The sequence below is a fragment of the Lethenteron reissneri genome, chromosome 40, assembly GCF_015708825.2.
Source record: "Lethenteron reissneri isolate LAM-NWPU_2019-01 chromosome 40, ASM1570882v1, whole genome shotgun sequence".
Lineage (NCBI taxonomy): Eukaryota > Metazoa > Chordata > Hyperoartia > Petromyzontiformes > Petromyzontidae > Lethenteron > Lethenteron reissneri.
Genome location: NC_083818.1, coordinates 11,986,482 through 12,010,159, shown reverse-complemented (window position 1 = coordinate 12,010,159; position 23,678 = coordinate 11,986,482). Strand labels below are relative to the sequence as shown.

The following is a 23,678-nucleotide window of genomic DNA, read 5'->3' as shown; positions in this document are numbered from 1 at the left end:
ATGCGAGTGAATGACACTCTCGAAGTTTCTCCACAGATGGATTACATAATCCGTGGCTGTAGGGCCATCTCCTGGCTACATGTACATCCACACAAGAGGTCTTCATGCGTGAAAGCGAGGGGATATTTTCTGGTGTTCAGCCCCGGACGACTCCGGGCACAAACGAAGCCGTGTAGAGCGATATTGCACTGATAGGCGGGTGTTACAGACATTGATAATTAATTGCAGGGCCGCTTTGAGTTGGGACTAAACGGTGAGCGGGCCCACAGAGCCAGACTTAGGCACGCCAACCACAACCCTCACGCTTTCACTTGGTAAAACACTACAGTAATCATTATTTACGGCCAAACGATTTTTATATTTTGTTTTGGGAAATACATTTTTTAGAGGTTGAGTGTACGGCTAAATTTAAGCTCAGATTTAAATAAATAAAAATCCGCGCAGCGCCACTCACCTTTAGCAATCCGCGGAAGCCGCATGCTTTGTAATTGGTGCACAGTAGTCATACAACGTCACTCCGCATGGAGAACCCCCCTCATTAATAATCATGAACAGGTGACGTCCTCCAAATGGACCCCCCCCCCCCATTAACGACTATAATGAGCCAATAATGTCTGTGTGCAACGCTCGTGACGTCACTCCACGTCGACCAGCCCCCCTCATTAATAATCGTGAACAGGTGACGTCACTCCACACGGACCCCCTCCCCCCTCATTAATCATCATGAGCACGTGACGTCACTCTACATGGACACCCTTCAGGACACCCTTCACCCATTAATAATAATCAGCGGATGACGCCCCCCCCCCGCCACCTCGGCGTCAACTCACAACCCTCACTACGAAGGCAGAACCCTCACGTCATCACGTGGTCTCCGTCACGCTGTTGAGACATCCAAGTAAAAAGGACGTCACGATGAACAAGGGATTAGAACCTTCACATGAAATAAGTCCGTGTCACCGCGGCCTTACAAATTGCACGCGAATTGATGCAATGAATATATCACGTATCACGTCGCAGTCTGCTTTTCGCTTGCAAGTTTCAGATTTACTGCAATACACCCGTCCCTGGACGGGCAAGAGGCGAGTTGTATATTGTTTTAGAGAGAGGGCGGTTAGTCGCAGCCAGAGAAACAAGGGGTTGAGGCTGGCCTTGAATTGGGGGGGGGGGGGGCAGTGAGGAGTTGACAGCCACGGGTGTCTGGGGGAGTAAGTCCCAGAGCGAAGGCCGAGTGGCGGCTTGGGCAGGACGCGCGCGAGTTGCTGGGGATCTTTGTCTTTGTGCCCATGGGGGTGGACATTGCACATTCACTTGGCCGAGGGGGGAGTCCATCCGTTGAGGACAAACACGTATTGACTGTCTGTGCCCCGTGAGGAATTGTGTGTGTCTCTGTGTGTGATAGTATGCATGCGAGACAGGGTGTCTAAGGATAATTGAGTATGTGATATTACGTAACAGTGTGTGTGGCGTATACATACGGGGTTCACGGTTCAAAACCACTGGCCGCCCTGATTAATACTGCGGTGGGTGTATTAACCATTACAAGAATACGCGCAGTCTGCTTCACAGCGGACATAAACAAATCAGGTGACGTTATTCCCAAAAGCAGGCCACTGTGTGCCGGCTGCATGAAAACGACTCTAGCAAGTCAGACGATGCTGATCTCCCGAGTTCTCACCTGGTCCCACGGATTGAACTTGAAACTTGACATTGTGGCTATAACGGTGGCTGTGAATATATACAACAGTGTGTATGCGTGTGTGATATAGCGTGCGTGTAATTGTTTGGAGTGCAGCGGTTAGCGTGCCACGCTACGAATCCGGCGACCCGAGTTTGATTCCCGCTCACGACCAACACCAGTGACGAATATCTGCACCGGTCCGGGACCTCCCCCCTAGGTCGACTCAGACTTAAACTAGTACCTGGTGCGGTGTGTAGTAAACATCGCCACGAGGGAGACAAAGGCGGTCGGGCGTAGTCCTGCCCACCCACCCCCTCGTGTACCATGCCGGCATTCATAGGTGGTCGATTCAAGGCTATACGGGGGACCTTTGTCTTTGTTCACCGGCAAATATTTCACATGGCACGGAGACAACACAAGCACCTACAGGCTGTCCGTCTCGGGCATTCCTGCGAGATGTGATTAGCAATCGAAACACGGCGGTTGGCGGCAGAGCCCGAGGCGTTACTCGACACGCGGTGCAGTGCCCGTGGGATCTTCCCTAAGTTCACCGCAGAAACCCAACATCCCGTCCACTTGTCTACGCAGGGCTTGTTCAAAAAAAAAGTTGTCTTTAGGAAAAACCTCCCCCCCTCCCCCCCACTAATTGCCAACATATATAGCGGGATAGTCGGAGCAACTGCAAGAAGTTTATGATTAACATTGGTCCGAGGTGGAGCGGTGGCGCAGTGGTTAGCGCGCCACGCTAAAAGAAAGTGGCCAAGAGAGTTTGAGACCCTTCCACGGATAACATCACCCGTGATATATGAAGCGACCCTGCCCCCCCCCCTCCCTTCACCAATAACAATCAATCCACTGCTGGATGAGGGTCACCCCAGGCCGTGCGGCTAGTGGAGAAGGTTACGGAACCATACTTCACCACGCTGGTCAGTGCGGGTCGGTGAAGGTGGGGAACATGGAAGCGGGGGCATAGAATACTGTACAACAATGGATGTTGATGCAAATCTGTCTGCTGAGCACCACGTAGCCCAGCCCTGCATCCGCCGATCGCAAGCCGTTTGTAACAATATCGAGACGTAAAATATAGAGACGTTAAATAATCCGCCCGTGTTTCTCTAAGAAACGCGTCTCAGAATCTCAGGACTCCCCTTCAGCTGGGCCCCGTGAATGGGATTATTTGAACACAGAACAAACCACACAAACACATACAATATACACGCGCAGTATCTCAGCGTCTACACAGAGGCAAATATCGATTGCGTACACAATCATCTTGTTCGAGTCTTCACGAACGAGATCAACCCTATAGGTGTTCCGTCGCTCCAGCGACGTGACGATGTGATGTGCTATGAAGAAGGGTCATTGCCCGAAACGTCGCCTATTATATAGGCCTCGTTGTAAGGCCACCCACACGGCTGTTGTTGTTGACGCCAGCGTGCCGCGCCGTTTGCTGTGTCCGTGCACCGCTGACAACTCGGGCAGCAGCAGCAGTCGGCAAATATTTTATTGCGCGGATGTCATATTCTTAGGTTTTTTCGGTAAAGTCACGTAGGTAAAAAAAAAATCTAAATTAATAAAAGTAAAATAAAATAAAATCACGACGTTTCGGAGGCAACACAAGCTTCCGGATGTCCTGACAATAAAAAGCCGACCACCCCACATTTGGCGATACGGAGCGACGGGTCTTGTGAGTGACGTTAGGCGATGTTTTCGTTATTGTGAGCGACGTTAGGCGATGTTTTTGTTATTGTGAGCGACAAATTATTCGTTCGGGTGAGTCCATTCAGTGCCACCGTGGGAGTGAGCGAGTGACTTCGCGAATGTTGTGGATGTAGAAACTAAGGGGGAAGGCGCCCTCTGCCGAAGGAGTCGAGTATCTGTCAACGCGGCAGCCCGACCGCTCGGTCACCAATTGCTGAATAAAATTAAAAACTTTAAATAAACAATTTTTTGTATTTAACCAGGTAGGGCCCCACTGAGCTATACAGCTCCTTTTTTCAGAAGCGACCTGGCTATCTCAAATGACAGCTCAATGAAGTGGCGGATTACCGTGTGGAAATGTTTAGCGGCCAAATCCTCTAAAACGTGTGTTTCTAAATGTGATGGGGAAAAACCGGCGGACCCGGAGAAAAATCCACGCGAACACGGGGAGAGAGGCGCGCAAACTCCAAATAAACAGCAGCAGGCGTCAGAGTCCAGGTCGAACCCACGACCTCCTTCATCCCAGGCGAGGGGGTGAACATCATCTCGCTTCCGCGGCGCCCCAACTTGCTGCATCCCACTGGGATTTTTGCACACAGCGTTGAAATCCGGTGTTTTTTCTGGAAGACTTTGCTGTTGCGTGTAGTCACTTTAAGATGTTTCTTGTTGATGTTTGTGTTTTGTTGCGGTTTCACCCGAGTCAAGAGCCGCATGGCTCACAGGGTTATACCTCATGAATGAAGCTGAATCTTTGACCTCCCATCACAGTGACCTTTGACCTAGGTTACAAACAAAAACAAGTGGCCGGAAGAGATCGCGACCACAATATCGGCCGTGGTCAGTCCCTTCGCCAGTCCACTGCTGGATGAGTCTCCGTGGGGGCTGGTTGAGTTTGCTGGACCAGGTGAGAAGCCACGAGACAAGGGTTGGTCTCAGTTGTGTGCGTGGCCCGAGTATCTTCATCATATCTGGGCGTGTTGTTGTTTTGACCATACTTCACCACGATGGTCAGTGCGGGTCAGTGGCGGATCCAAGAGGCGAGGCGATTTGCCCAAAATGTGGTGTTTTGTTATTTTGCAGAGGATACAAATGTAACGTTTATTGTTATTATGGTTAATGGCCTATTTATGTGCCATGAAGTAGGTCCGTGGCCCGAAACGTTACCTGCTATATATTCTTTCTTTTAGGACCCACACAGTGTTACTGACGAACGTAGTGATTTTGTTGTTGCGTTTTCAAAATCAGAATCTTGATTTAGAGTGCAGGAGGAATCCGATGAGCTATGAAGCTCTTTCACTCACAGACTCCTGTGGACGGCTTCTTGGCGCGTCGCCTTCGCTGATGTTCCCCCCCCCAATGTGTGCAGATACTCCTACAGTCAGTAGATACTACTAGTTAGTAGGTACTACTACAATCAGTAGGTACTACAGTCAGTAGATACTACTGACTACTTGATACAGTCCTGAAAGACGCTTACCATTTAGTTGACGGACACACAGAACGCCGGGCTTTATAACACAAGTCCAGTAGGGGAAGGGTGGTCATTAGCGAGTTGCAGTTTGTGTACGAAGTCTAAGCGACGCCTAAATGAAGTCTAAACGAGGAGTTTGCCTGCCCTCTGGGTGTCGCGTCGAGGACGGGGGGGCTGGTTGTGTACGGCGACAGACAATCTGGCGACTATTGGGGGGCATAAGAGGGGGGGGGGGGGTTGGGGGACACTAGGGGGGGGGGGACACACGGGAGGGGGGGTGACCCTCACCCCGGGACATCACGGCACCACGTGACTCACGCTTTCTCCATTCTTCTTCTCTGCACCGCTCGGACATTCCTCGTTGTACAAAAAACCCCCCTGAGAACGCGTTTACGTTAATTAAATAACAATAATCGATGCATGCGATCAATAGTCTTAATAATAAAATAAAAATCGAGGCGTACGATCGATACTCGGAATAACGCTGCCAATATTTTATTATGACCATTATCCCCGAGCACCAATCTCTAAGTATAAAATCAAGGATTACACCCCGTGTCGATTCTCCCGTCGGTTGACATCGTCGACCGCGCTCCTCCTCTTCGTCTGTGATCGTCTCGCCGGGCACTGCTCCGCCACAACCCTCGCGTCACCCTCCATCGCCCGACCCCCACCACGACAAAGACAAAGATCCCCCCGGCATAGCCTCAACAGACTGTTGGGGCAAGTGCTGTTAGCGAAGGCACAGACCAGTTATCAAAGTTATCAAAGAATGATGGGCAGCAATGCCACGTGTTGGGTGACGGGCGTTGCAGGCAGTCACGGGGCGAGGGCAGGTCGCACGGTCAACACTCGCGGCACGCCTCATCACTCATGGCGTGTCACATTTCAAAGCTTCAAATCTAGAAGTGTAACATTTTGCTTAGAATTTGTTTAACTTTGACCGCGTGGTGACCCCCCCCACTCCCTCCCCTGTAGTCAAGGTCACGATGTGGGGTTGGCCAAGGCACGACACACGAGTTGGAACAGCGTGGCCGTCACCAATCTAAAGCTGCTCGGAGTACAGCAGGACCCGTCGCGAATCACTCCGTACGCATTCTGTCGTCACGATTTTTTAAAAAGAGTTAAAGATTTTATCACCACGGATTAAACGCTCCCATGCTACGCAATTCCGGATACATTGCAGAAACGCGGCGTCCGCAACATCGTGGGGGCAATGAACGAAGAACGGCGTCGTGAAATGTCAAAGGCTGAAATCTGGATGGAGGGAAAATTAGTTACTAATCGAGCGTCTTTGGGGTTTTCATCTACGGCTGTAATTGTCGCGGGCGTGTTTGATTGATTCTATATTCCGCACAGAATTTGATTAAAGACCATTTCCCCCCGTATTGCTGTCGTTTCTAAACTCACAGTGTGTGTGTGTGCACCATCTCTAATCTCACAGTGAGTGTGTGTGTGTGCACCATCTCTAATCTCACAGTGAGTGTGTGCACCATCTCTAAACTCACAGTGTGTGTGTGTGCACCATCTCTAATCTCACAGTGTGTGTGTGTGTGCACCATCTCTAATCTCACAGTGTGTGTGTGTGTGCACCATCTCTAATCTCACAGTGTGTGTGTGTGTGCACCATCTCTAATCTCACAGTGAGTGTGCACCATCTCTAATCTCACAGTGAGTGTGTGTGTGGACCATCTATAATCTCACAGTGAGTGTGCACCATCTCTAATCTCACAGTGAGTGTGTGTGTGGACCATCTCTAATTTCACAGTGAGTTTGTGTGTGTGCACCATCTCTAATCTCACAGTGTGTGTGTGCACCATCTCTAATCTCACAGTGAGTGTGTGTGGACCATCTCTAATTTCACAGTGAGTTTGTGTGGACCACAGAAATGTTGCACAGCAGTAGCAGCAGCCCCGAGTCTCTGCACCACCACCACCACGTCAAGGACTGCAACTTGCCTTCAGCAGTGGAACTGTGCCACTCGGGCTCCGAAATGTTTAAATGAAATGTCGCTCCACTGGTCACAGTTCAACGTCGCTCGCAGGCAACAACAACGGCCTCGAGAAGCAATCGTCAACATTCAAAACGGGGCTCTCGCCAACCGCCACCAAAATCCCCTCCCTCCCCCCCACCGCTCGCTCAATGGGGTCGGCTCCGCTCAGAACTCTGCCTCCTCGCGTGCCGACTACACCACATCGCGTCCGATCCTCCTGCGGGCGATCATCCCCACCGCGTGCCCCCACACCCGCCACCCCGCGCGCCGATCGGCGGCGTTCCGTTCGTCGCAGCACGAAGCGCGGCTCGAACCCGCGAGAGTTTACGTCGCATGATCGGCGAGCGGGCCGGGCCGACCGGCCACTCGACCTGCCCACGATTCAGTGAACCGTCACGGTCGTTAGTCGCGAGCAATTTCGAAAGTCAATCCCGCAATTCCATGACGGCGCGGTCTTAATTTGCCTCGTACGCCCCTCCCTCGTTCCATTCTCCGTCGCCCCTTCCTGCTGGCGCCTACGTGCGGGCTCGGCGAGTTGCGCGCGCGCCTCCGTGTCACGCGAATCGTTTTTTTAACGGGGCGCAGTTTCACGTGGCATGTTGTTTTACGTGACGGATCGGGAGCAAAAGGATCGACGTTGATCGTCGGCACGTCCGCACGCACGCCACCTTGGCGCCACGCAGCGCGTTTCATCGCCGCGATGTTCTCACCCGGTGCCGTCTGTTTTTGGTTAAATCGGGGAAATCGGGTTCTACAACACCCCGTCTGGGCTGGCAATGTCATGCTGAAACACTCGAGTTTCACAAAACGTTAGGATGATGAATTGGAACCCACGAGCAACTTTTTTCACTGTGGTTACATCGCAGGAAGGGAGTGGAGTCAGGGATGTAATGGATGGAAACAGAGAAAGGAACAGGAGAGGGAAGAGAGAAGAGAAAGAAAGGGGAGTGGGAGAGAGGAAACGGATGGGGAAGGAGCGAAGGAGGAACGGGAGTGAAGGGTCAGGAGAGACGAGGATGGAGAGGAAGAAGCTGCATCAGGGTCCCGACGCTGCTGCCGCTGCACGGAGAGGAGTCCGTTCTCACAGTGGGCGGGAAGAGGGGCGGAGTTCAGAGTGGGGGCGCCCACGCAGGCGTCACGTGATTTACAGGAGACGCGAGCTGATTTACATAGAGCGGTAAATACAATTTAAAAGCACAACAGGTAGCTTGCATTACACAATTTCTTTCGTAAAATGATATTGAAAATTATGCATTTACAATAAAGTGAGCATCACTCTCACTGATATTGCAAGAAATATTGATTAATTAAGCTCGCCGATTGAACCCGTTATTTAATTAGCGTGCTTGATTAGGACATCGACATTATTTGAGAATATCTCGTGCGGGAAACGCGTCGCGGCTCCGAGCAGGAGCCACCGGTGACACAATTTAGCGTCTCGATTCGGGGTCACAGCTGAATTCACGAACAAGACGCCCCCTGCCTTGCGTGGAGATGGTAAAATATGTCAGAAGACTACAGGAGGTATAATCTGCAGAAACGTACGAATCAAAAATGATCGACGTTCACGCAAAACGATTCGACGCAAGCGTGGCGAGCGTGGGGATAGATTTGAATCGATTATCCGGTGACGTTACCGTACGTCGTGTGACCGGGTTGCGTGAACTCCGCTGATACGGGAACACGATTGGGAGCACTACCCGCGGCAACATTTATTTGTTCATTTATTTGAATCGGCTTTTGTCAAATGGAACCCCGAATCGGCACGTTTCACCGCGTCGCACGGCGATCAACCCTTGGGTGGCACGACGTCGCAACGCGGCCCCCCCGACCCCTTCGGAGACCTGGGGGGGAAGGGGGGGGGCCCGGTGTCACGTGGCCCCCTCAGGCCTCCTCGATGGCGAAGGACACGACGTTGAGCGACGCCGAGCGGCGCCGAAGAACCTCCTTGCCGCTCGCCGCCAGCGCCGAGACGCGCGGAGAGAGCAGCGGCGCGCCGGCCCCCCTGCGGGGCGGCCCGCCGGGGTCGGAGCTCACGGCGACGTACCCCTCGGGCACGCGCCGCAGGGAGCCGTAGTCCGGCGGCAGGGCCTCCGGGGCGGCGGCGGCGTCCTCGCGGGAGGCCCCGACCACCGGCTTCGCGGCCGCCGCGGGAGGGCAGCTGATGTCGGCAACGACGCAGAACGAGCAGGCGTTGCGCGTCAGCGAGCCGCGTCGCCACGGGGGGGGCCGCTCCGTGGGGCCCCCGATGGCGACGCCGCCGCCATCGCCGTCGTGGCCGTCGTCGGCGCCGTCGTTCGCGCCGTCGTTCGCGCCGTCGTTCGCGCCGTCGTAGGCCGCGTTGGCGCAGCCCAGCGCCTCGCGGAAGCTGGGCGGCGGCGGCGCCGCCTCGGAGTCTTCGATCGACGTCGAGACCCAGCCTCGCCCGTGCGCCTGCCGAGCGCCGCCCGCCAAGGCGCCGCCCGCTCGCGACGGTTCCGCGACGCCGCCGCCACCATCGTTGCCCGTGCCGCGAGCCCTTCGGCGCTCGGCGCACGACCGGCGCCGGCGGTAGGCCAAGACGAAGACCATGATACAGCAGTCGATGCCGAGCTCCCCCACCTCGAGCCACGACAGCACCGAGGAGCCGAACCACAAGCTCCACTGGCTGCCGATGTTTGACAGCAGCCAGATGACCTGCGGGCGCGAGCGGTGAGCGGGGGTGGGGTGAGATGGAGAAGAAAAGAGATTTGAGCGGCGTTGGCTCGAACGTCGCGTCGACACGGCACCGATGGCGCACACCCGCGGAGGAGCCGTCGAACGTGCAGGCGATACCGCGGCAACCAGACAGGGGGTGGCCCATGCCAACCACGTCACTGGCGGCCCGGCTCCGGAGCCAGTGGATTACAACGGGATCATCGCGCGATACGCGAAACTCCCATAATGGTGGGGATCGGATAGCCAGTAGGCCACTGACCTAACGGTTCGGATTTTTGAACATCCAATTGCGAGACCCCACTGCGATGTTGTGTCAAGTTTCTTTTATCGTCCACTCTCCGCACACGCACCCACGACCAACTCGCTCACGCGCACCGACAACTCATCCCCGCGCGTTCCGGACGTCGCGAGTGTAGGACTCACGTTGGTGGCGGCCGACTCGCTGATCGTCTTCATGTTGAGCTCCCGGAAGTAAACGTTCAGCTTGGCCACGTCGTTCCTGACAGAGGGAGACGCGGCAGCGCTCGCCCGATTACTCGCACAAAGCCGCTGGGAGTCAGCGGTGCATAAGGCCCAGAAGGCCGATGGTTGCGTGACGTTATGTTGTCGTAACACTTTTTTTGGGGAGATCTTTGTTTACTTTTCTGGGTGCCGCAGTGGCGAGATGTTAACTATCTCGCCTGGTATGCAGGAGACCGTAGGTTCAATCCGGAACCTGATGCCTGCTGTATATTTGTATTGTTTGCGTCTTCCAGTTTTTCCATCCACATTTAGAATCAACGTGCGTTTGGCTGTGATACATTTCCATGTGATAAGCCACTTTATAGGGTGATCATTTGTGGCCAGATCGCTGTGAGCCTGACCTGCTAAAATTTAAAAAAAGTTATTGGTAAAAAAAAAAAGTGCGTCTTACCTCACAGTGGTGACGGAGTAATTATTCTGCAAGGAGAGGAGGTTGAAGATCCATTTCTACGGAACAGAAACGCGCACACGTTACACACGACACGTTACACACGACACGTTACACACGACACGTTACACACGACACGTTACACACGATGTGTGAGGATGGAAAAGTCGCGTGACCGTGCATTCGTGTTAAGCGTAATTATTGTTGTCATCATTCTCGAACACCTCCGATGGCCAGAAAAAGCCACGAGGTCGACGGTGCCACGAGGTTGTGGGCCTCACCTCGGAGCTGCTGTCAGGCCAGGTGGCGTATCCTGGGGTCACGGCAAAGCGCTTCGTACTGGGAACAAAACATCGAAGCAAGTGGGACAAAAGCCTTTGTTTTCAATACTCATCAGCAGCCATGGTCTATCCACTGCTGGACGAAGGCCCTCCTCTCACGATGTTGCGACGTAATATTTGGATACCGCCGTTTCCAGCTCACTTCCTCGCATGCGAACGCAAGGCAGACGGGGTGCGGGGGGGGGGGGGAGAGGGTGACGTACGTGCACGGCTGTGCACATTTGTCAACGCAGCCGAGCTCGTCGGAGATGAATCGTCGGTAGAGTTTGTAGTAGCAGTGTCCTGCAGGCAGACACGGAGGGACAACGCACACCCCGTCACCAACGCCCACAACCCTCCCCCTTCGCTCGCAGCGTCACCACCGCAGAGCGACTCTGCGGTCTTCATCGAACCCGCGGAGCGCCACGTCCCCAAGGTGGCGTGGTCCGAGCGTGGAGCGGCGGTGCAGCGAGTGGCGGTGCAGTGGTCGTACACTTGTATGTCGGACTTATTTCGCACCGTGCGTAGCCAACCGAGCTAACCGGGAGGTGCGGGGGAAGGACAACAAGCTAAACAGCTCTAAAGGTCAGCGAACTCGAGTTCGATTCCCGGCCACGGCTACCGTCGGCGACATTGGCACCGGGACTGGGCCTTGTCCAGGTCGACTCGACATCAGCACTGGGGAGACAAAGGTGGCCAGGTGTGGCGCTGGCTCGTGCGCCACGGTGACCCCCCCCCCCCCCCTTCTTGCGCTGCGCCGGGACCCTCATCGGCGTTGGCTCAAAGTGCCGGCACCGACAGTGCACTGAAGGTTCCCCGGGGGTCGGTGTCAGCGTGGAGAACGGCAGCACAGCAAGCGGTTAGCACTGCACTGCTCTACGACCCCAGCAAAACGAGTGATGATTATGTGAACCGGTCATGGACCTCCCCTGGGTCGACTCGGCCTCAAATGAGTATCTGGTGCGGTGTGTAAGCATCACTACTCGGGGACAAAGGCGGCTGGGCGTGGTGCTGGCCACCCACCCCCTTGCGTGCCGTGCCGGCCTTTCATAGGTGCTACTCGCTAACAGCACTTGCCCTAACAGTCTGTTAAGGCTACACGGGGGATCTTTGTCTTTGTTACCCCACGCCGTGTTATTGTAGCTGCAGTAGGCGGCGTTGGGAGGGAGGGGGTAGAAGTAGTGACCACAGCCACACATCTCCACCAGCGCTAGCTGGAAGCAGGAGCGCACGCACGCCTGCACGCACGCACACACGCACACACACACACACGGGTAAATACGCCAATCCATGTCTGCGATATCATCTCCGTTAACGCGTGGCACGGCGTCTGTGGTTTGGCGGCGATGGCAGGTGGGCGGCGTGCTCCGTCACCTGCACGGTGTAGGCGGAGGAGTAGAGGTTCAACACGGGAACGTCGCTGCCGTCCTCCGTGCAGTTCCCGTACGGGTCGGGCATCCGAGTCGCCTCCAACTGTACAGGAACAGGGCATGCGTCTCACCCCGCGTCACACACGATGTGTCTCACCGCATGTTACGCACCGCGCGTCGCACACTGCGCGTCACACACCGCGCGTCACACACCACGAGTCATACACCGCACGTCACACACCACACGTCACGCACCGCGTCGTGCACCTCTAGGGTGACATATAGTGATAACAAATACGGGAAGGAGAGTAGTAATGTCAGTCTTTTGTGTTTCTGTTCAAAGTAACATTTACCAATGCCCCACAACGTTCATCCCACAATGCTCTGCTCCATCCCACAATTCCCTTATGCATCCTCCAACGCCTTATAATCTCGCACGATGCCACGCTCCACCGCACAATACCCACGGCGCCCCGCTCTGCCCGACGCGACCCACAGCACCCTGCAGCACGATGCCCGCGTGGCGCGCCCCGCACCATGCGGATGCCGAGCGAGGTCTCGATGCCGGGGCGCATGTCGAAGCCGCCCTCCTCCATGAAGGGCGGCGACTCCTGGTCGTGCACCATGATGCGGGCGCCCGCCACCGTGGATAGGAAGGGGATGTAGTCGTTCTGCTCCGTGCGCAGGATCAGCGACAGGCCTGGCACGGCAAGCAGGGCACTTACTCTCACGCGGCGACGGCGGCGACGTCCCACGACCCGCACGTTTACGCGAGACAAACGCATCGTCCCGTGCGGCCCCGCGGCCGCTCGCGAGCGGCGCCGAGGCACGGCCGGCACGGCGCACGAAGGGGGCGGTGCGGCCAGCACCCGGCCCGACCGCATTTGTCTTCTCGAGCCGCTGACGTTCTTACGCACGCCACCGAGAACTCGTTTGAGGCTCGGTCGACCGAGAGGAAGGCCTAGGACCGGTTCGGATATTCGTCACCGGTGTTGCGGCCGTGAGCGGGAATCGAACTCGGGTCGGCCGGGTCGGGACACCGACTCCTGCTGCGATGCGGCGCTCGGGAGAAGCCGTGAGAGCGCGGCTCACCGTAGTCTCAACCTGGGTAGTGAGACTCACCGTAGTCTCGGCCCGGTTTGGAGGCTTGCCACAGTTTGGACGAGTTGGCGCTGTTGAACGTGTAGCAGTTGCCGTAAGTCGGGTGGTGGAAGCGGCTGTATTCACTGCGCGCCGGGGATACAAAGATGGCGTGGACAGAGAGCCGCGCTTAGTGGAAGCGAAACACGCGCACACGCTCGTGGGCACGTGTCGGTGTGCGCTGTGCGCACTTGTGGAGAGCGGTGGTGCAGCGGTGAGCGCACTGCGCTACGAACCCGGCGACCCGAGTTCGATTCCCGCTCATGGCCAACACCAGTGATGATTCTCTGAACCGGTCCTGGGCCTCCACTAGGTTAACTCAAATTAGTACCTTGTGTGATGAGTAAACATCGCCACTAGGGAGACAAAGGCGGTCAGGCATGGTGCTTGCCACCCACTCCCTCGTGTGCCGTGCCGGCCTTCACAGGTGCTACCCGCTAATAGCACTTCTCCCGACAGTCTGTTTACGGCTATGCGTGGGATCTTTGTGCAATAACTACGACACTCCACACCGTCTGCTTCGTTCACAATGGACGTTAAAGACGCCAGACCTGGAAATTACTCGACTGGAATAGACAGCAGCGGCAGCCGCAGCCACCGCCCCCCTACTACGAAAAAACCTGGTAGGACCCTCCTGAAAAAGCCGGATGGCGGCGGCAGTGGTGGTGGTGGCTACGCTGCTGCACGGGCCCGCTGGCTCTACTCCAGCGCTGTGGAGGCAGCAGCAGAGAGGGTTGGTGGATCACCGCACACAGGTGTTGTTGCGAAACTCCCTTCCCGTGGGCATCGAGGTGCGACACCCTTGATTACCAGGAGAAGGCGGTACAGCAAGTGAACTAATCGGCATCTGTTTCCATCTGCATGGGGATAGAGCGTTGCCCCCTCGCACGCATGTGGATTTTCTCTGGGCGCTTCGGTTTCCTCCCACATGTACAATGAACACTCGTTAATTGGCCGATAACATCCTAAAATAAAAACTCCAATGCAGCGGCAACCCAGTTGAAATACAAAGAGTCCTTCAACTCACTCCGGCATTCCTGGATGAATAAGTGCATTCTAATGATCATTCTTAATAATCACGATGCGAACTATTGCAACTCGCGCCATGCAAAGTGTGAGTCAACGCGCGCTCGCCTGTCGCTGCAGGGCATCCCGCTGAACATGCAGGAGAAGATGAAGTCCCCGATGTTGGCGTCGTCAGACTGCTTGATGTAGGAGGGCACCTGGCTCATGATGTTGACGTACTGGAAGGTGTACCACTCGGTCACCGCCTGCACGCCCGAGCCGTACGACTGGTAGAAGCAGTCGCCGCCCGTTGCGTTGCACTGCACGGGGGGCACAGACGAGCGGGGGGGGGGGGGGGGAGACACGGCGGACGTCAGCCGGAGACACGGCGGGACGAGGGCACTCGTTGGTCGTTGGTCACGCGCCGGGAACGCGGCGAGGAGGCGCGAGAAGACGACGTGGGCGCAGCGAAGACGCAGGGACGCACGGGACGCACGGGGACGTACGACACTCGGGGCGGGGACGGGAAGACGCTAGGTAGATGCGGCGAGCGGCGGGAGAGCGCGAGGAGACGTGGCAAGACGCAGGAGGAAACAAGCGTGCGAGAGCCGACACAGCGACGCGTGGGAGAGGCGTCAGAATGAAGGCGACAGGGCGAACCCCCGAGGTGACAGCGGCGCACACACACACACACACGCACACACACACACATGCACACACATGCACACACACACACATGCACACACACACACATGCACACACACACACGCACGCGCACACACACACATGCACACACACACACGCACACACGCACACACACATACATGCACACATACACGCGCACACACACACACACGCACACACACACACACGCACACACGCACACACGCACACATGCACACACACACACACGCACCAGCTTGAAGCCGACGGTGTCCGGCCCGGTCCTCTCCAGGACGACGCCGGTGTCAAGCCGGATGCCCGGGGCGGCGGCAGTGCCCGCAGACTGCGTGGCGGGCGGCTGGTAGCCGTAGAGCCGGTGCAGCGCCTGCCCCGTCATCGAGTCGAGCTCGCGCAGGGAGCTTTGCACTGCCTCGTACCTTACGCACACGCGGGGGGGAAACAGAGGTAAAGAGAACGATCCCCCCGTGTAGGTTGCAGTGTTTTCAGACACGTGTCTGTCCATCTGTCCATCAGCATCCAGTGTTCCTTCTGTCTGTGCATCGTCCATCCATCTGTTTGTTCATGTGGTCATCCATCTAACTGTGTCCATGTGTGCGTACATCAGTCAGTCTGTCCATCCATCTATCCACATGTCCATTCGTCCTTCTATCTATCCGTGTCTGTATCCATCTCCCTGTCCGTGTCCATCTGTAGAGTCTGAGTGTCCATCCATCCTTCTGTCTGTGTCCACCAATCTCTCTGTCTGGGTGTCCACCTGCCTTCCCCATGCATTAACTAGCACCAAACTACGCACCCACCACACTCACTGCACCCAACCCAGAGACCACAACTCAACCACCCACCTAGCCAACCACCGATCCACCCACCACACACACCACAACCCAACCACCCAAACCACTCACGCACTCACCGCAACCCAACCCACACACCACAACCCAACCCATCCACCACACTCACCACAACCCACCCACCACTACCAACACACCACAACCCACCCACCACACTCACCACAACCCAACCCTCCCACCACACCCACCACAACCCACCCACACCCACCACACCCGAACCCACCGGTAGGGGTTGAGGCTGCAGACGGTGATGGCGGGGAAGGTGCTCTGCTGGAACATGAGGCCCATGGTGACGGCCACCGTGTAGCTGTAGTACTGCAGGAAGACGAGGGCGCTCGTGTAGTAGAAGAGGATGACGGTGACGATGAAGAGCAGCGACCAGAAGGCCGTCTTGAGCTTGTTGCGCTTGGAGCACACGAGGCGGATGGCGCCGTGGATGGTGGTGTTGTCGCAGAAGAACTCGAACATCTCCTCGTACGAGTCGTAGAAGTCCGTCACGCTGCCCCTCCAGAACTCCAGCACCGTGGGCGGACGGCGCTCCGGCGCCGCCGCCGCCCCCGTGCCCGCCGGCTCGCCCATCGCCCCGCCCGCGGGGGTTGAGCGTGGCCGTGGCGGGTGGAGGTGGTGGTGGTGGTGGTCCCTGGCCGCGGGTGCCTGCGGGGTCGCCGAGGGGTGGTGGCGGCTTTTGGTGGAAGAGGTGAAATGGCTGCCGAGGGGTGAGGGGGGGGGGCGGGAACGCGGTGAGCGGGCGAGAAACACACAAACGATAAAAAGCAAACAGACCCTCGGAGATTCTCTGTCGAAAGCGACTTCCTTTATAATATCGATTGGGAAACATATTTCATATTTCAGAAAACATTTCATATTTATTAATATTATTTATCAATAAATATTCATATTTCAAAAAACCGCGTGCGCATTGTTTTTATTTTCACTAGAAAATAAATAATAAAGAACTCACGACGCACGTCTGGAGCTTCCTTAGGCCGCGCCGTTCAGCAGAGAGCGCAACGCTCGTGGGCTCCTCCCGTCCCCACTGGCTGACGCTCAGATTCTTGAGTCTGGGTGGCTGCTCGCACGACACGGGTATAGGGGACAGCGCGGCTGTTACCGGGCCGGAGATCGCCGCTCTGGAACACGGCGGCAGAAAAACCCGTCTGCACTCCGTCCTGAATTCCACCACCACCACCACCCTCACCCAGCCATCAGGAGGCCACCTGCCTCCCCAGCAAGCAGTGAGCTGCCTTGCATCGCTTCTGAACCGGCCACGACAGGTGCAGTCACCTTCTCCACGAATGAAAAGTGAAAGGATTTCTCAAATGTGACTGTGGCCAACGCAACAGTGGAACAAATTGCCAGTCGGTGGGTCTCTGTGTGATGAGTCTGTGGGTCTCTGTGCGATGAGTCTGTGGGTCTCTGTGCGATGAGTCTGTGGGTCTCTGTGCGATGAGTCTGTGGGTCTCTGTGCGATGAGTCTGTGGGTCTCTGTGCGATGAGTCTGTGGGTCTCTGTGCGATGAGTCTGTGGGTCTCTGTGCGATGAGTCTGTGGGTCTCTGTGCGATGAGTCTGTGGGTCTCTGTGCGATGAGTCTGTGGGTCTCTGTGCGATGAGTCTGTGGGTCTCTGTGCGATGAGTCTGTGGGTCTCTGTGCGATGAGTCTGTGGGTCTCTGTGCGATGAGTCTGTGGGTCTCTGTGCGATGAGTCTGTGGGTCTCTGTGCGATGAGTCTGTGGGTCTCTGTGCGATGAGTCTGTGGGTCTCTGTGCGATGAGTCTGTGGGTCTCTGTGCGATGAGTCTGTGGGTCTCTGTGCGATGAGTCTGTGGGTCTCTGTGCGATGAGTCTGTGGGTCTCTGTGCGATGAGTCTGTGGGTCTCTGTGCGATGAGTCTGTGGGTCTCTGTGCGATGAGTCTGTGGGTCTCTGTGCGATGAGTCTGTGGGTCTCTGTGCGATGAGTCTGTGGGTCTCTGTGCGATGAGTCTGTGGGTCTCTGTGCGATGAGTCTGTGGGTCTCTGTGCGATGAGTCTGTGGGTCTCTGTGCGATGAGTCTGTGGGTCTCTGTGCGATGAGTCTGTGGGTCTCTGTGCGATGAGTCTGTGGGTCTCTGTGCGATGAGTCTGTGGGTCTCTGTGCGATGAGTCTGTGGGTCTCTGTGCGATGAGTCTGTGGGTCTCTGTGCGATGAGTCTGTGGGTCTCTGTGCGATGAGTCTGTGGGTCTCTGTGCGATGAGTCTGTGGGTCTCTGTGCGATGAGTCTGTGGGTCTCTGTGCGATGAGTCTGTGGGTCTCTGTGCGATGAGTCTGTGGGTCTCTGTGCGATGAGTCTGTGGGTCTCTGTGCGATGAGTCTGTGGGTCTCTGTGCGATGAGTCTGTGGGTCTCTGTGCGATGAGTCTGTGGGTCTCTGTGCGATGAGTCTGTGGGTCTCTGTGCGATGAGTCTGTGGGTCTCTGTGCGATGAGTCTGTGGGTCTCTGTGCGATGAGTCTGTGGGTCTCTGTGCGATGAGTCTGTGGGTCTCTGTGCGATGAGTCTGTGGGTCTCTGTGCGATGAGTCTGTGGGTCTCTGTGCGATGAGTCTGTGGGTCTCTGTGCGATGAGTCTGTGGGTCTCTGTGCGATGAGTCTGTGGGTCTCTGTGCGGTGAGTCTGTGGGTCTCTGTGTGTCCGCCGCGAGTGATCTCCGAGGGTACGGGTGGTATCGACGTTCGCTCTCTGCTGAAGCCAGCAGCTGGATTCACAACTCGGACATCGATTCACAGTCACTACCCGACTCGTATCCGTACTAAACCGCTCGCCAAGGCGGCAGGCACAGACCACGCCATCGGCTTCAACGGAGACCGCTCGCCGCACGCAGCGCACCAGAACCTCGGCTGAGACAAACGTCGCTCACACGGCCGTCCAGCTCCCTCCCCGGGGGATCGAGTGCCGTGAGCGAGCGCCCGTCAAGGCAGCCGGCAGCGCAATTGGGCGAGCCTCTCACCCACCTTGCCTTCCCAAAGCAGCCACCTTCCCATGCCGTCGTGGTGGGTCACGGGGAGGGCGGCGGTCATAGGACGAGCTGGCGAGTCAGCCCGCGGCGGAGGTGGACATGGGCCCACGGCCTGCTCCACCGCCACCAAAGACAAAGATCCACCGTGTAGCCTTAACATCTCCTCTACTTAGCCCTGAGAGCGGTGTCAATTCCACATTCTTATGGCGGGGGCGAGCATATCCATATCACAACCACTGTCAACGTTACCACAACGTGGTACTTGCTTTGTGCACGCTGGAGAGATGATGGGCTGTCACCCCCACCAACCAGGGTACGAAGTTGCAACCTTACGATTGCTGGCTGCCTGCGCCGAATGACTCCACTTCTTTACCCAGGGGGCTGTGCTGCCAACAGAGGCCAGTGCAGAGAAGTGCATTGTTCTGCTCTGTGCTCTACTCCCAACGTCTAGCCACGTTGACCAGCGCGGTGAAGTATGGTAAAACAAACAAGTCACATATGACATGGGTAGGCCCTCATCCAGCGGTGGATCGACAAAAGGGCTGTGCTTGTATAGTCACCAAATCCTCACCGAGTCTCAATACTCGGTTTCAGGAGGGTCCTGCTACGTTGGGATGACCGCCCAATTCCATGAACGAGATGGAGCGACGACATTAGCTCGCGTGCAAGGGGCTACGCACACGGATTAGGTCGCGAGTGATGGCGACAGCCTGACGGACTGGGGCGGCATTGATCCAGCAGTGGAGAGATCATGGCAACTGGGGCGGCACGTGACGAGATATTATCCGCCTCGCCTGGTACGCAGGAGGTCGCGAGTTCGATCACGACCCTGACGCCTGCTGCTGTATATTTGAAGTTTGCGCGTCTCTCTCCCCGTGGTCGCGTGGATTTTTCTCCGGGTCCTCTAGTTTTTCACCTCCACATTAAGAAACGTGCGTTCTAGAGGATTTGTCTGCTTATATTTCCACCCGATAAGCCACTCTTCGTTGAGCCGTCATTGGTGCTAGCCAGGTCGCTTCTGAAAGAGCTACACAGCTGAGTGGGATCACAGCTGGTAAAATATAAAGAGTTTAGCTCCGTTGTAGAGTTGACTGCTGCTGCTGCTGCTGCGGACTGTGCGTGTACAACTTACCCTTCCCTCTGCTCTGTATCGGAGAAAACACACGGGGGAGGGAGAGAGACGCGCAAACTCCAAACGTACAGCAGGCGTCAGGGTCGAGATCGAACCCACGACCTCCTATATAGACAAACACGCTTAGACATACTACTGGGCTAATACAGACATTCATCACCGCTGTTTCGGCTGTGGGTGGGAATCAAACTCGGGTCGCCGGGTTTGTAGCAACACACCCCACAACACACACACAACACACACACAACACACCACAACACACACACAACACACACACAACACACACACACCACAACACACACACAACACACACACACAACACACACACAACACACACACAACACACACCACACACCACAACACACACTACAACACACACCACAATACACACCACACAACACACACACCACAACACACACACCACACACACAACACACACACACCACACACACAGCACCGCTGTGCACACACGGACACCCGATACAGGTGACGGACACCACCACGGCACTGAGCGAGTGTAAGAGGAGCAGATTGTTGACTTGATTGGGTGAACAAACAACAGATTAACCAGGTGAACGTTTTAAACGGGGAGGGAGTGGGAGCGGCGGAGCAGCGGTCGGAACCCGGCTGCCCGAGTTCGGCACCCGGCCACGTTTGCGAGTGGCTACGGGCTAAGGGGCCGTCCATAAATGACGTCACGCGATTTTGGACTATTTTTTACCCCCCCCCCCCGTTCGTCACACGGCGTCACAAAAGTCAGACCCCCCCCTCAAATATGACGTCACAAAGCTCTGCCCCCCCCCCCAAAATAAAACATGCTTCAAATCGCTTTAAACTATTGTCATTGTAATGCATATTTAATGTGCCGCTGCACTCTGATGTTGTAGGAGAAAACATTTATTAAAAAGTATATTTAATTAAGTAGAACGTGTTGTCTATAGTTATTTAAATTTGCGCATTTTGATGTGACGTCACATTTCTCCCCCCCCCCCCGTCACAAATGTCTGACCCCCCCCCCTAGGTGCGTGACGTAATTTATGGACGGCCCCTAAGTGATTGAAAACAACTTCTTTGAGATTTATTCTCAACAAATATGCACGACAAGTGATAGTGTCAACTTCAAGTTGTCTATTCATCTTCTTTTGCTTATTACTATTTAAAATAAAATATTCTGTATCCTTGCTGACAGCTTTTTTTATTTAAACTCCAACCAACAGTCTCGACTCAGTCACAAATCGTTCTCCTGAGCAGCCAAAGCACAGATTCCTAGCTTAGTGAACGACTAATCATTCACACGAGCAACACAACACGTACCCACCCATACACGTACCCACCCATACACGTACACCTTGATTGGAAATATTTCTTTAGAACTAGTTCTTCTTGTGTTTTTAGTTCGTCGTCCTTCCACGGCACCTCCGATTAGCGCGGTTGGCTACGTACGGTGCAAAAGAAGTCTAACAAACACGTAGAGTCGTAGACGCGCCCGTGTACGCGTACCAACGTACGAACTGCGTTCTGCGAACTCGTCTCTACCCGAGTCGTCTGCCATCATCGCCTTCCTTTCTTCCCTGTCGCTCTCTCTCCGTGAGATTTACTCCGGAACTTTGCACTCGATTCTCCCCCCAGTCACCATCCACATCGTCCACATTGCTGCTGGAACCCAATTCGCTCGTCGCCTTACCCGGCTTCTCGTGGCACTGATACATGTTCCCAATCGAATCCACATTCGTGTCGAGTCTCTTCTTGAATAATTGCACACGTCCCAAGAAATCTAAAGCTGTGCCTTTCTTTAATTATGCTCGTGAATGTGCGTGTGGGTTGTCACCCTGCTGCTGTATATCGCCTTGTGTGTGAACAGAGGCAGCGCGCACATCCGTGTGGAGATGGCGCGTGCCCTTGTCGCCCACAATGCGGCACTGCGGTGGCGAGGAGATGTCGACTGCCTCGCCTGGTTTACAGGAGGTCGTCGGTTCGATCCCGATCCTGACGCCTGCTGCTGTATTATTTGGAGTCTGCGTGTCTTTTTCCCGGTGGCCGCGTGGATTTATCTCCGCATTTTCAGGTTTTCCCCTCCAAATTTTGAAAATAATATCACGCTTTTAGAGTTGTTTGGCTGCTATAAATGTGCACAAATAACGCCACTGCGTTGAGCTATCATTTGTCGCTTCCGAAAAATAGTTTTAAAGCGCAGTGGGCCTTTCCTGGTCTAACAAAGGGTTTAAATCGTTTAAATATAGCCCTGTACAATCCAGCAGCATTTGATTAAACAGCCTGCTGCTGATGAGACCCATAATGGTGAAACTGGTTCAGAGATCTCGCGATTAAAACCAATACTAATGCTCCTGGGAATCGCGTGTGGCCCGCTAAACTAATCCAGGGCTCATGGGACACCGACTCAATAATCTAGCTCCACCATCATCGCCTCGATGTAATACTTATTACCAGCGCGTCTCTTACATCAACATCAGCCGTACGAAGATCGAGAATCGAATTAAATGTCAGTGCTAAGCCGCGTAATGAGTTTATTATATGCAATCCTGCAATGGTTAGACATACAACTACACTTGACGACTATATGATGAGTGTATTTAAGTTACGCATTACACTGGCATGAAGGTAGCATTGTGTGTGTGTAGTCGGGGTGCGGTGGTCAGTGCATGCCGCTAGGAACCGGGCGACCGCAGTTTGATTCGCGCTCACGACCAATATCAGTGGAGAGATATCCGATATGTCTACGGGTCTCTGTGTGAGTCTGTGGGGTCTCTGTGTGAGTCGGTGGGGTCTCTCTGTGTGAGTATGTGGGGTCTCTGTGTGAGTCTGTGGGGTCTCTGTGTGAGTCTGTGGGGTCTCTGTGTGAGTCTGTGGGGTCTCTGTGTGAGTCTGTGGGGTCTCTCTGTGAGTCTGTGGGGTCTCTCTGTGAGTCTGTGGGGTCTCTCTGTGAGTCTGTGGGGTCTCTGTGTGAGTATGTGGGGTATCTGTGTGAGTCTGTGGGGTCTCTGTGTGAGTCTGTGGGGTCTCTGTGTGAGTCTGTGGGGTCTCCGTGCGAGTCTGTGGGGTCTCTATGTGAGTCTGTGGGGTCTCTGTGTGAGTCTGTGGGGTCTCTGTGTGAGTCTGTGGGGTCTCCGTGCGAGTCTGTGGGGTCTCTATGTGAGTCTGTGGGGTCTCTGTGTAAGTCTGAGGGGTCTCCGTGCGAGTCTGGGGAGACAAAGGCGGCCGGTCGTGGTGTTGAACCACCCAGCCGGAGCATTGCGTTAAAAAGCGCTCACTAACAGCACTTGCCCCGTCGGTGCGTACGGAGAATGAACGAGTGTGTGAGCGAGTATATGAGTGTATGGATGAGTGAGTGTGTGCATGTATGTGTGGATGAGTGAGTGTATGGATGAGTGAGTGTGTGAATGTATGTGTGGATGAGTGTGTGAGTGTGGATGTGTGAGTGTGGATGAGTGAGTGTATGAGTGAGTGGATGAGTGTGTGTGTGTGAATGAGTGAGTGTGCGAGTGAGTGAGATGGCCCGTGTGCGTCAGAGAGCCTCACCTGTGAGTGAGGCAGCGTCTCGCCCGGGCTGTGGGTGCGAGTCTCTGCAGCCAGGAGCGACCCTCGGCTCGCCTTTGAGCGCCACCCGAAACCGGTCCGGCCTGCCCCACCCCAGCCTCGCACACAGCCACTCGACAAAGGCGCCCCGCCCCTCCATCCCAACTACTGCCCCCCCATTCCCTCCCCCTCCAGCCCCCC

General features: G+C 55.4%; 1 protein-coding gene across 1 annotated transcript; it reads right to left on the bottom strand.

Annotated features, from left to right (window-relative positions):
• Positions 1-5,325: 5,325 nt before the first annotated feature.
• On the bottom strand, positions 5,326-23,620 carry SCNN1A (sodium channel epithelial 1 subunit alpha). Its single transcript, XM_061567911.1, has 15 exons — positions 23,481-23,620; positions 18,807-18,923; positions 16,789-16,889; positions 16,044-16,526; positions 15,205-15,388; positions 14,418-14,608; positions 13,266-13,369; positions 12,680-12,843; positions 12,148-12,246; positions 11,897-12,011; positions 10,998-11,076; positions 10,735-10,792; positions 10,457-10,512; positions 9,967-10,042; positions 5,326-9,522 (listed from the first exon to the last, which is right to left on the bottom strand). The coding sequence occupies exons 2-15, from the start codon at positions 18,870-18,872 to the stop codon at positions 8,731-8,733; spliced, it is 2,568 nt and encodes an 855-aa protein (XP_061423895.1). The 5' UTR covers positions 18,873-18,923; positions 23,481-23,620; the 3' UTR covers positions 5,326-8,730.
• Positions 23,621-23,678: the final 58 nt, after the last annotated feature.

Bases quoted from the DNA above. Each gene is read 5' to 3' on its own strand.
- SCNN1A (XM_061567911.1), bottom strand. From the start codon at position 18,872: ATGACCGCCGCCCTCCCCGTGACCCACCACGACGGCATGGGAAGGTGG. The intron at 15,389-16,043 runs GTGGGTTCGGGT...CGTGTGCGTAAG, and splicing joins TGCAGCCTCAACCCCTACCG to GTACGAGGCAGTGCAAAGCT. The intron at 10,513-10,734 runs GTGAGGCCCACA...TCTGTTCCGTAG, and splicing joins GGCCTGACAGCAGCTCCGAG to AAATGGATCTTCAACCTCCT.